Source organism: Pongo pygmaeus, chromosome 3 (assembly GCF_028885625.2).
Source record: "Pongo pygmaeus isolate AG05252 chromosome 3, NHGRI_mPonPyg2-v2.0_pri, whole genome shotgun sequence".
In the NCBI taxonomy this organism is placed as follows: Eukaryota; Metazoa; Chordata; class Mammalia; order Primates; family Hominidae; genus Pongo; species Pongo pygmaeus.
Window position 1 is genome coordinate 110,623,740 of NC_072376.2, and position 12,457 is coordinate 110,636,196.

Consider the following 12,457-nt stretch of genomic DNA (forward strand, 5'->3'; position numbering starts at 1 on the left):
TCAAGAATGCAATCCATATTCATACATTTCTTCAGGTAAAAGTTAAAACACAAATGGAAGAAGAGGAAAAACAGGAGAAATAACAAAGATCAAATAAAGCAACAGCACAACAAATGGGGGAGGAATGAGAGTGGGACAAGGTTGAGGAAGTAAAACAGACTGGTAGGAAAAACCACCAAGCAGAATCAGTTAACACTGCTTACAGTCCCGGGTATGCCTGGGGTACTCAGGCAGAAGTATAGTGAAATGGAATGAAAACAATCATCATAGAATGATATACATTTTAAAAGATGAATTTTGATTTATGCTATTTAAACCTCAATAAACCTGAGAAGAGGGGAAAGAGAGACGGTGAGAGAGAGAGAGAGCATGAGCACAAACTAGCCAATCTGGCAGAAGAAAAGGATAGGATTAAAATAGTGAAGAACAAAAGCATATGTCAAGAAGACTATGATATATGTTAGAGTATTCTACAGACCTTGTCTCGTTTGGAATAATAATAATAATATTAAGTAAAGACAATTAAGCTAAATATGCATGTTAAGGTTCTAGCGTAACTACTAAAAGAATAAAAATACAAAGGTATATATTCCGTATTAAGAGAGTGAAAAAGTGAACAGGATAATGGATTAGAGTATAAATTCCCAAAAACAAAGGCCATGTTTTATTCTTGTTATTCTCAGTTATTAAGTTCAGAACTGGCACATAGCAAGAATTCAAACAATGTTTACTCAATGAATGAACAGTAGCAGGGGAGTCCAAGCAAGATCCTAAAATATATCCACTGCTAGTAAACAGATATATCTGATCTGTCTAGCAAATTAACTGAGTACAAAATCACTCTGGGGCTTCCTGGGAGAAAATTTATGCTATGAAAGAAAAAGAATCAGGCAGATAAGCTGGACCCTTAAAAAATTAATTATAAGAAAGGGTAGTAGATTCTGAGGACAACATGGTATTTGTTACTCAATTTTGCCTTCCATGAACTCATGTCTAAAACCTCACTGTAGGAGTAGGAGAAAATAGAGTTATTTTGCCAGAAATGTATTTCCTCATAAATATTCTCTGACTTACACTGACTGAGAATGCCTTCTAAATCCATATGTAGTCAGAGGAATGAAGATGACAGCCAGGGACAAAATGAAAAATTCTGGGTCACCTTCTTTTACATTTTCTCTGATATTTTATCTACTTTATAATTAAGGACAGTATATTTTAGTACATGGCTACATTCGCTGTGTAATCAAACAGGATTCAATTTAGCTTTAGCTCTGCCATTTAATAGCTGCATGATCTTGAACATGTTATTTATCCCCTCTAACTCTTGCATTTTTTACTGATAAAATAGATGTAACAATATTAACTATGCAAAGCTTGCTGTGAAGATTAAATGAGTTAATGCATATATAGTAGATAGCACAAGATTTGGCTTATAAAAAAAAACAATTAACTTTGGGGGATGGGGGTCTAGGGGAGAGATAGCATTAGGAGAAATACCTAATATAGATGATGGGTTGATGGGTGCAGCAAAACACTATGGCACATGTATACCCATGTAACAAGCCTGCATGTTCCGCACATGTATCCCAAAACTTAAAGTATAATTTAAAAAATCAATAACTTTCATATACATTACACCAAAATGTAATACTTCTTGGAGTTTTTCATATTAATTTTTCCTTTCTTTATGGCATAGCCTAGTCTGAATTATTAGAATACTTTTCTAGTCAAGAGCTACATTAAAGGTATACTATATTTTTTTACTTACTGGACTATATCATACTGTCCTGGACCAGGACCTGACTTTTTAGGTAACTCTTGTCTTCCTGAAGAGTTGCCAAAATGTATACCTTTGTATTTCAAAGTTGCATTGGAAACACCCTAAAAAATAAAAAGTTTTAAAAAGTGAGGATGAAACATAGTTTAAATAAGTCATGAAACAATGTTTGGCTTTACCTAAGTCTAAATCTAAAGCAAGGATAGCCTCAGTAAGGGGGTTCCACTGGTAAATGCTAAAGTGCTCTTGGATAGATCCCGGGCTAAGTTGTCACTGTTGGTTCCCATTCCACTCCTGAGTCAGCTAGGGTTCCCAGAAAAGTACCTCTAACATTAGCATATTCTCAACCAATATGAACAGCTTTGCTCTTGGCAGTACACCCAGTAATCTAAAACCTTAAGAAAAATGAAAATTAGCTCCTCATCATTTAAAAAAGAGAGAGGGGATAACATTATTTGGGAAATAGAAATACCTATTAAAAATTACCTTAACTAAACAGATTGTAAAAATGCAAACATCACCAACGGTCATCAGATAACTTCATATTAACATAACCGTTAAACAGAGTTAGAAATACTTAACAATAAATTAAACACTACCCTAGTTCATTTTATTGCTAATGCTCAAAGACAGGATCAATCTTTTAATGACAGAGAAATTATCTGTGACATGAGAAATAATCATCTTTCCTTTATACCCACTACAATAAATGTTAAAATTAAGCATGAACCATAAAAAGTTTAAGCACACTGTTTCACCAGAAACTAAAACAATAAAGCATAACACAACAGTAGCTTTTTTTTTTAATAGGAATCCTCTTGACCTAAAACATTCTTAGTTGAGAAATCATTTAAGAATATTTTTAAACATATTTTTAAGCTAATGGTATTTACTACAATTTCCATAACATATAGTTTAACAATGTGTCAGGTTGTTACAGCAGGTAGACAGCCTGACATGATCAGGGTAAGAGAGAGCCCCCCCAACCAAGAATGTCAGGCGACCATCAGGTGATGGTCAGGCAGTTGTTAACAGTCTAAAATAATAACTGATTGCAGCTAGCACCAGGGAAAGGCAGTCTCCCACGAGAAAAATCCTGAAGCTGGTGATCAGCAGCTTCCAGATAACATCTCAGGAGTTGGGCGAATGGGCTCACACATGCACACTAAAAGGCAAAATGGCCGTGTTTAACCAGCATATGACCCTCTAGAGGCATTCAACTGGAAAGGTAAGAATGCCTCAAGTGAGGATGTGTACAACTCCAGTAAACACACTGCACACGTGGCCCCTGTCAAGTGCTAGAAAGCCACTGAGCATGTGAACAGACCACCCCAAGGAAAGAATCAGGGGACAAGTAATGCAAGACCCTGGAAGCATGCCAACATACAAAACCCAAAGTTAAAAGGTCAATCCATGCACTTGATCTCTCAAATCACCTGCTTGGCCCTCTTCCAAGTGTTCTTTACTTCCTTTTTAATAAATTTTTACTCCCACTCTAAAACTTCCCTCGGTCTCTCACTCTGCCTTATGCCCCTTGATTGAATTCTCTCTTATGAGGAGGCAAGAACTGAGCTGGCTGCATACCCATAAGGATTTGTAACCGCTAAGTTGTTCTAGGTGGCTATTACTATTCTACAGCAGTGGAACCAACTTCTCTCAGTTACCATTATAAGCAATAATAATGCAGTAAGTAGCAACATTAGTGACAAAAGCATAATTTCAGTTCAAAATGGTGAATCAAATCCATACCTGCCCCACCCGACTCCAAAATTTCAAAAGAAGTATATCAAATAGACACAAGTAAGTGCTAGAAACTTCACATGCCAGAAACTTTAAGGACTTTCTGGAAGATATAGCACAGCAAAGACTACAACCAGAAAAGGACCTCATTACCTATGAAGAGAGTCTCAGCTGAACCCTCTTAACATCCCCAGAACCAGAAAAGGACCTCATTACATTTGAAAAGAGTCTCAGCTGAACCCTCTTAACATCCCCAAAAAACAGAAACTGGAGATAAACTCTTAGTAGGGGGCAATTCTCAAAACTACTAGCACCTTTGGAGATGTGTACCAGTGCCATTACATTAAGTGATGAGGAGAATGCTAACCTCCACTTTATTATTGGCAGATGTAGTTGAAACTAAATTGAAAGCACTTTCCCCTGCCCCTAGTGACTTTCTAGAGAGGCACCACTCCAGAAAGCTTTGAGGTGCCACAACAAAATCCAAAAAAAAGCTGGCACACACTAAAATTCCTTGAACTTACCACTAACACCTAGCCCCCACACATTATAACATATAAGCACAATAGAATTAACTTTCCCTTCTACATCTGCCTGGCCTGAAAAAATTAAATGCGAACTGTGATGGTCAATTTTAGATGTCAGTTTGACTGAGTTAAGGAATACTCACATAGCTGATAAAGTGTTATTTCTGGGTATGTATTTGAGGCTGTTTCCAGAATAGATAGGCATTTGAATCAGTGAACCATCCTCACCCAATGTCGTGGGCACCATTCAATCAGTTGAGGGCCCAGATAGAATAAAAAGACAGAAGAAAGGTAAATTTCTTCTCTTTTCTGGATCTGAGATGCCCATCTTCTCCTACCCTCGGATATCAGAACTCCAGGTTTTCTAGTCTTTGGATTCTTGGACTTTCTCCAGCAGCCCCTCAGGTTCTCAGGCTTTTATCCTTGGACTAAGAGTTATACCATCATCTCCCATGGTTCTCAGGCCTTCAGACTTGAACTCAGCTACTCGACCAGCTCCCTTACTTCTCCAGCTTGCAGACAGCATAACCGGGGACTTCCCAGCCTCCATAATCACGTGAGCCAATTCCCAGAATAAACCCCATCTCACATATACAGTTATGCACCACATAATGATGTTTCAATGATGGACTGCATATATGACAATGGACCACATATACAACGGTGAGCCCATAAGATTATAACACCATATATTTACTGTTCCCTTTCAATGTTTAGATGTATTTAGATACACAAATACCATTGTGTATCTGTATCTTTGTAATCTGTACCAGACAGTACAATAACATGCTATTCAGGCTTGAACCACAGAAACAATGGGCTATACCATATAGCTTAGGTGTGTCGTAGACTATACCATCTAAATTTGTGTAAATATACTCTATGATGTTCACACAATGACAAAATCACCTAATAGTGCATTTCTTAGGACATATCCCCATCATTAATTGACACATGACTGTGTAAGCATTGGTTCTGTTTTCTGCAGAATCCCAATACAAAGACTAACACAACCTCTGACAGCACTTTAATGTTTGCATGAAGTAAAATGAGACCTTTGTTGATTCTTTTTTCATAGATGCAAACTTGTACAGAAAATTATAGTTTTTCTAAAGAGTTATTCTGCTTTGATTTTAGTAAGTCCCCTTGATTGTTTCTTTCTTTGGTGGTAGAGAATATTGGAGCTGACAAGAGAGAAACAAGAAGTAGTCTGCTATGTCCAAGTAGAAATCAGACATGTTTTGGAATACCTGGTGAACAAAGCAAAACAACCAAAAGGCAAATGTAAAAACTAATCCTATGAGAAGAAGAAGCTAATCATGATGGCCCACATCTAGTAAGAAAATCTTAGTGTCAAAAGAGTGGCAATGCTAAATACTGGGGATTTTCTGTCAACTGGGTATGCGTTCTAACACAGACAATCCTCAATGACTTTATGCCTCATATCCTTTTGAGTGTGAAGAAACTATGAAAAAAAAACTAAAACAACTATTTCATTAAAATATTGGCTAAAAGAAAAAAAAAATCTGCACTCCTTTTGAACCTTTCTAATAGAGTATAACATGAAGAAAGACATCATCCTCCTCCCCCTACTTTATCCCAGCTAATCCAGCAGCTTTAGCTGTGAAAGAGAACATTGGTGGAAACGCCCAGCAGAGAGCACCATATGGCAAGAGGCTGAAGTGCCTTGTGGAACAGCAGCTGTACTCAATGGAAACAGACTTATTCGGGAGCATAACTGAGACAGCCCCGGGGATGTCTAGAAATACGTGGGTAGAGTAACTTTGTAAAAGGCTATATGTCGTCTACATTGATAGTTACAGACAAAAAAAAAATGGTATTTAAGTTATTAACATTATTGCAACTCTCTTTAGTAACTCCAACCCAATGAAGCCCGAGAAAATGTGTTATATAAATAAAAAGGATTAATCCTTATTTCCTCTAGGAATATTTCCAGCACTGTACATGGTCTCAGTGGGCTTGAATTATTGATCTGCAAATCCCTTCTATTGTAACACAAACAGCAGAAAGGCATTTGCCCTTCTTCACTATGGACATTCAGCTTTAACACTGAGTGATGAGTGATAGTCTTATAAAGCACTATCTCAAAGTAATATATTATTATTCTTAACAGCATTATTATTATTATTGCAAGTAGGGATTCTAATTTGATACACAATCCAAAGCCCAGCCCCTTGTCATGCCCTTGAAGGAACAAAGCTATGAATAAAAACTGAAAGAGCTATCCCACAAATCTCTGTAACACATAGGGTATAAATACACTACTTTGCAATTCCTAAGTATAACACAAAAGGAAATAAGGGAGTCAGACCATCCAACGGCATTGGGTTTGGTGGGTGTAGGGGGGCAGAGACAAATGCTATAAAACTTAGCAGAATGACATACAAAAGTGGCAGAGTCTGACATGTCCAGCACAGCAGTACATGCCAGTAAAAGAGCACTGAGAGAAACCCTAGCATCCACTAGAGTAGCTGAAAACACTCTTCTTCTTATAGGGTCAGTGGCAATTCCAAAGACTGCTGTGCTAAACAGAACTTCAGGAAGAGAGAGAACCTAGCCGAACAACACTTTCTCTTGCTAAAGTAAGTGCTCCAGACCACCTTTCAAATGCAATTACCTAATACAACCATGGATTTTAAAGTACATAGGCAGTTTTGATGGCAGAAAGAATGAAATTTCCAATTTATGTTAATTTTTAACTCAGAAATAAAGCAGAACATCATAACTGTGCATATTTTTTTCTACTATATTATGACCATGACAGTGAAGTACAAAATGTGAAACTACATTCTAATATAATAAAGTCATGCTAGATATTTTAGACATTGTATATATTTTATACAAGAACATATCTAATATATTAATTTACTATAGCATTTGTCAAAAAATCAATATTTTAAAATACAGCATTTTGATGTCATCTTTTACATCACATTTTTATAGCCTAAAATCATGTTAAGGTTTTGTATTAACTCTTTTAATGCAACGATTCAAGACCTTGAGCAGGATTCTATCGAAGAAGCTTTCTTTAAGTGAATTTACATTATTGAGATTTTATGATTCAATTGTTTCACAATTCTAATGGTAATCCAGTAGGAGGAAAGATTATTTATGTGTACATGTGCACACACACACAATTTAAGACCCTACAATAATATCCATTTGTGTGTGTGTGTGTGTGTGTGTGTGTGTGTGTCTACAATAACATCCAATTCATTTAAACCACGTGAATTGACAAGTACTTAACTAATTAACCTCTGCAGTACTCAGGTAGATGTTCAATCAGAAATTTAAAAGCCTTTTAAAACTACAGACAGAAAACAAAGGATAAATTGATGCACTCTTATCTCTAAATTACAGTTTCTTCTATGTCAAGAAGTGTTGGCAATACCAACTTCAAGGTCACTGTCAATTTTGAAAATCATTAGCAAATAAAATATGACTTAATTGAAGCAAACTCAGCATGGAACTGAATTATTTTAAGTAAATGCTATACTATGATTTGAAGAAGAATTACTAACTGCCACTCTCACTGACAATTAAATAAATGAAGATGGGGCTATGCAACTTTCCCCCATGTCTTTCCATAATTAAATATGGAAATAGAATTTGTGAAGAATTAAAAGGCCCAAAGTGCATAAATTCAAACACTAATGAACTGTTTTCCAGTGTGGTAGCACACAGGTAGTTCCTAGCATGTTATCATTAGCAAATATGTCAGTATCATCATTCCAATCACAAACTTTGCTTGTGAAATCCACCTCTGAAAAATAGATTTCTAATAGTTACCTGGACTCTTCTAAAAGAAGAAAGAAGCTAAATTTTATCATTCAAAATGTTACATAAAATAACTTTCTTGTAGAATTTCTCTTTACAAATTAAATTTAGCTAAAGTTTATCATTTGTCACTTAGAGTCTTACACAACTCTTAATTCTGTATTTAAGCTTTATTAGACAGCTTCAGCAGATGTGATTCACCAATTAAGAAAGAATCACAATAATTATCCATCTATTGGATTATTTTCTTAATTTTCTATCAATATGCACCTCTGGAAACTAAACCCACATATAGTATTAAATATTATTTCAAAAAGCAAGCAAAGAGTTACACAGAATTATCGAAAATTTGGATAAGATTTGAATTAACATTATTACAGTATCAACTTGGCAGTAGTTTGTGAAGAACCTGTGTTTTTCTGCAGGAGAAACAGAAGAAAATAAAGCCTTCAGCTACTGAGCTTTGCCACGCTATCTCTAGTTCTCTCAAATACAAGATGAGGATTTCAAAAAATATCACAATTCAGTTTGTATTGAACTTTGCTGAATCTTCTTGAATATTATGAACTATGTCTTTAACTGATATAGAAAACTATGTTTTTATATAACATGTTTTTAAATTACATCTAGATTTTTATTCCAATAAATACAAGTTGTATTGATTCAATAATTACTAAATTAGGCCATCAAATAAATTAGGTCATCAAATAAATGTCTTCTTCTTCCTTATTTCTATAAATAATAATTTAGCCAGGAAGTGATCAAGTTTTATACGTCAAAGTAATGCTTATTCATGTGGGGAAAGGATTTTATACATGCAGGGAAGCTTGGAGGCATTATTGTGGCCTTCTAATAGATGATACATTATTCTGAAACAAAAAAAAATAGCTTAAAGCAAGAATTACATTTTGAGATGTAAGTTAAGAGTGATCAGGGAATTATTAAGCTAAAGCCAAGAATCTATGACTAATTGTGAAGAATACTTATTCCAATATATTAGACCATAGTTATTTTTCCCAGGATATTTTAGGTAAGGAAACTGAGCACAAAGATTAAGTAACTTGGCCAAGGACAAATAACTATTAAGTGGTAGAGTCAGGACACATAACAAGGAAGTCTAGCTCCATTACACTTCTTTGCATAACTTGTCCTTCACCTTGGGAAGAATATCCTAATATCAAATCATAAGACCATTTCACTGGAGTTTTTACAGAATTGAACCTATTGTTCAGATAAGCATATTTTACTCAAATATTTAAGATACTTAAATATCTTAATGAAGATTAATTGTCACATTGTTATTAATAGAATGATGGGACAGTCAAGGCCTGGAAGACCAGGTATGTCAGAGAGAGAGAGAATGAAATATTCTTGAGACAAAAACTCCCATGGCCAGAAAGAAATGGGAATTCTTATGGTTAGAACAGGAAATATGTAACTTATATTATCCTTACTTTCCATGTTACCAGAATTAATCTGGTTCTTCATAAGTTTTATAGCATGAAACAATCCATTAGTCTTAAAATATCTGCCTACTACTGTATTTAAACACAAAATGTATTATTTCTAGTTTGTTCCATAATCAATAGGAATTTTTCTAAAAACTTACAAATCACAAATTAAATAATACTGGCTTATACATTTACCTTTATCATTGTTCTTTAATTCTTTGTGTGAATTTGAGTTATTGTCTGATAACATTTCATTTCAGCCTGAAGACTCCATTTGGTATTTCTTTTAGGGGGTGTGCCAGCAACAAATTCTGTCAGCTTCCATTTATCTGAAAATGTCTTAATTTCTCCTTTATTTTCAAGGAATAGCTTTGCTGATTCTAGAATTCTTGATTGGCAGTCTGTTTTTTCAACACTTTGAATAAGTCATCCCCCTCCCTCTGACCTCATGATTTCTATTAACCTTTTGGAGGATTCCTTCTATATGATATGTCACTTTTTTCTTGCTGCCCTCAAGATTTTCTTTTTGTCTTTGGCTTTCAACAGCTTGACTGTGATGTGTCTAGGTGTGCATCTCTTTGTATTAATCTTACTTAGAGTTTGTTGAGCTTCTTCTTTCTGTAATGTTTTTTCATCAAATTTGGGATGTTTTCAGCCATGATTTCTTCAGATATTCTCTTTTCTCCTTTCTCTTTCTCCTCCCCTTCTGGGATTCCCATTATGTGTATGTTGGTATACTCGATAGTGTCCCCTAGATCTCTGAGGCTCTGATTACTTTCCTTCATCCTATTTTCTTTCTGTTCATCAGACTGCATAACATCAATTGACATGTCTTCAAGTTAACTGATTCTTTCTTCAGCCAATTCAAATTTTCTTTTGGGCTCCTCTAGAAAGTTTTTCATTTCCATTATTGTAATTTTCAATTCCAGATTTCTACTCGGTTTGTTTTTATAATTTCTATCTCTTTATTGATGCTCTCTATCGGTAAGGCACTATTCTTATATTTCCATTTAGTTCTTTAGACATAGTTTGCTTTATTTCTTTGAACATATTTAGAATAGCTAATTTAAAAATTTTATCTAAGAAGTCTAATGCCTTGGCTTCCTCAAGAACAATTTCTTTTTCTGTATGTGGGCCATTGTTTTTTATTATTTGCATGTCTCATAATTCTTTGCTGAAACCAGATATTTTGTATGATATAATGTGACAACTATGAAGATCAGAATTCCTACCCTGAGGGTTTGTTTAGTGATTTTCCTAGACTAATTCTCTAAACTCTGTATTCTCTGTACAATGAAATCTCAGCCTAATTAGCTGAGTGGTCAGGTAATGTTTGGACAAAAATTTTCTTAAGTGCCTTGAACCAATAAATCTCCAACCTTTGCCAAGGCCCTCCGTACATGTGTTGGGGCATAATTTTAATGCTCAAGCAGTCAATTTACAAATCTGTGTTTAGCCATCACTTCCTGCTTGTGTAGAGCCTCAAGGTCACCCGAAGGTAAGAGCTTGTAGATTCTCAACTCTTTTTTTTGCAGTGATAGTTTACCAATTCTAAAACTACATTCAATGTACTACGGGATTAAGCAAATAGGTACATAATTGAGGATAATGGGAGCTAGGTTTCTTACTGTGGAAGCAGTGAGTCAAATATGGAAAGAGAAAGTCTAGAATAAACCTGTAGTGTTAGACTGAAATTGGAGGTATATGTATAAACTCACAGGTTTTAACAGACAAATAAGAAGTATAGATTTCTTACTCTGTCCATTGAGATGACCTAGAAGCCATAACACCCAGTAACAATGCATGTACCTAGTATACAGATCTTATTTTGAAATACATTCTGCTGCTATGGAAGTAGGGCTCCTTAAAGAAGTGGCTGATTGCAAGGCTCAGGCAAGCAAATGAATAAAATGAACATGGAATATCTTTTTATGCCAGAAAGTAAGAAAATTTTCAAAGAATGATATGAACATGTCAAAAGGACACAAGAAGTGGCTTAAAAGGCTCCCAAGGGTCAAATCTGGAATCACCAATGCCTCAAAATAAACAATAAAGAAATAAATTATAGCACTTTGAGTAAAATAGGAATTCATAAATCCATACTGATATAAATATATAAATGGGGACAAAATAAAGCTCTTCTTTATAGTAAAATGCCAACAAATAAAGGTTAAAAAATAGAGTTAGAAAATCACCATTTGATAAGCATCATGGTAAAACTGGTTCAGGAATCATCAATAGATGTTAAAACTATTAAGGGAGAGTTTGATGAGAAATAGGTAAGAGTTTGATGAGGAATGAAATATCTATTTAGTCTTAAAGTAATCCTCAAAAAATATTTACTTTACTTGAGTTAAAACTAGAAGTCACCACCTCAAGTTAACATAATCATTTATGAGACAAATACCTTGTTACTCTTAACATGATATATTAAGAACCTATCACTTCTATAGGTTCTTAAATATATTTTAAGAACCAAAATATTAAACAAACCTTCAGATATTCATAATATATACAAACCCATAACTGAAGCATATTCTACAAAATAAATAACCTGTACTCTTCAAAAAAAAAGTAAAGATTAAAGAAGACAAGTACCGAAGAACTGTTCCAAATTAAGGGATTCTAAAGAGACATGCAACTAAATGCAACATGTAATATCAGATTGAACTCTGGATCAAAAATCTTTTTTTCTATAAAAGATACAATTGAGGTAATTAGCAATATTTTTCATAATAATGAATGAAATGCCCTGATTTTGATAACCGCATTGTGGTTATAAAAAAGAATGTCTTTTTTTTTTTTCAAAGTTTCAGGGTATATCAGCAGAATGTGCAGGTTTGTTACATAGGTAAACATGTGCCATGGTGGTTTGCTGCATATTAAGCCCCACATGCATTAGCTATTTTTTTCTGATGCTCTCCATCCCCCAAACCTACCCCCAACAGGCCCCAGTGTGTGTTGTTCCCCTCCTTGTGCCCATGTGCTCTCATCATTTAGCTCCCACTTATAAGAACATGTGGTGTTTGGACTTCTGTTCCTGTGTTATTTGCTGAGGATAATGCCTTCCAGCTCCATCCATGTCCCTGCAAAGGACATGACATTGTTCCTTTTTATGGTCAATCCTTTTTATGGCTGTATAGTATTCCATGGTGCATATGTGT

At 34.9% G+C, this 12,457-nt stretch overlaps 1 protein-coding gene across 4 annotated transcripts in view; it reads right to left on the minus strand.

Moving 5' to 3' along the window:
* STPG2 (sperm tail PG-rich repeat containing 2) overlaps nucleotides 1-12,457 on the minus strand; it is a 786,467-nt gene that overhangs the window by 750,522 nt on the left and 23,488 nt on the right. For 3 of the 4 annotated variants that reach the window (XM_054485711.2, XM_054485708.2, XM_054485709.2), the window contains one exon: nucleotides 1,769-1,881. The exons of the other annotated variant lie outside the window; for it this stretch is intronic. In XM_054485711.2, coding sequence (XP_054341686.1) covers nucleotides 1,769-1,881 — 113 coding nt within the window. The remainder of the gene's footprint in view (nucleotides 1-1,768; nucleotides 1,882-12,457) is intronic. 4 annotated transcript variants of the gene reach the window in all.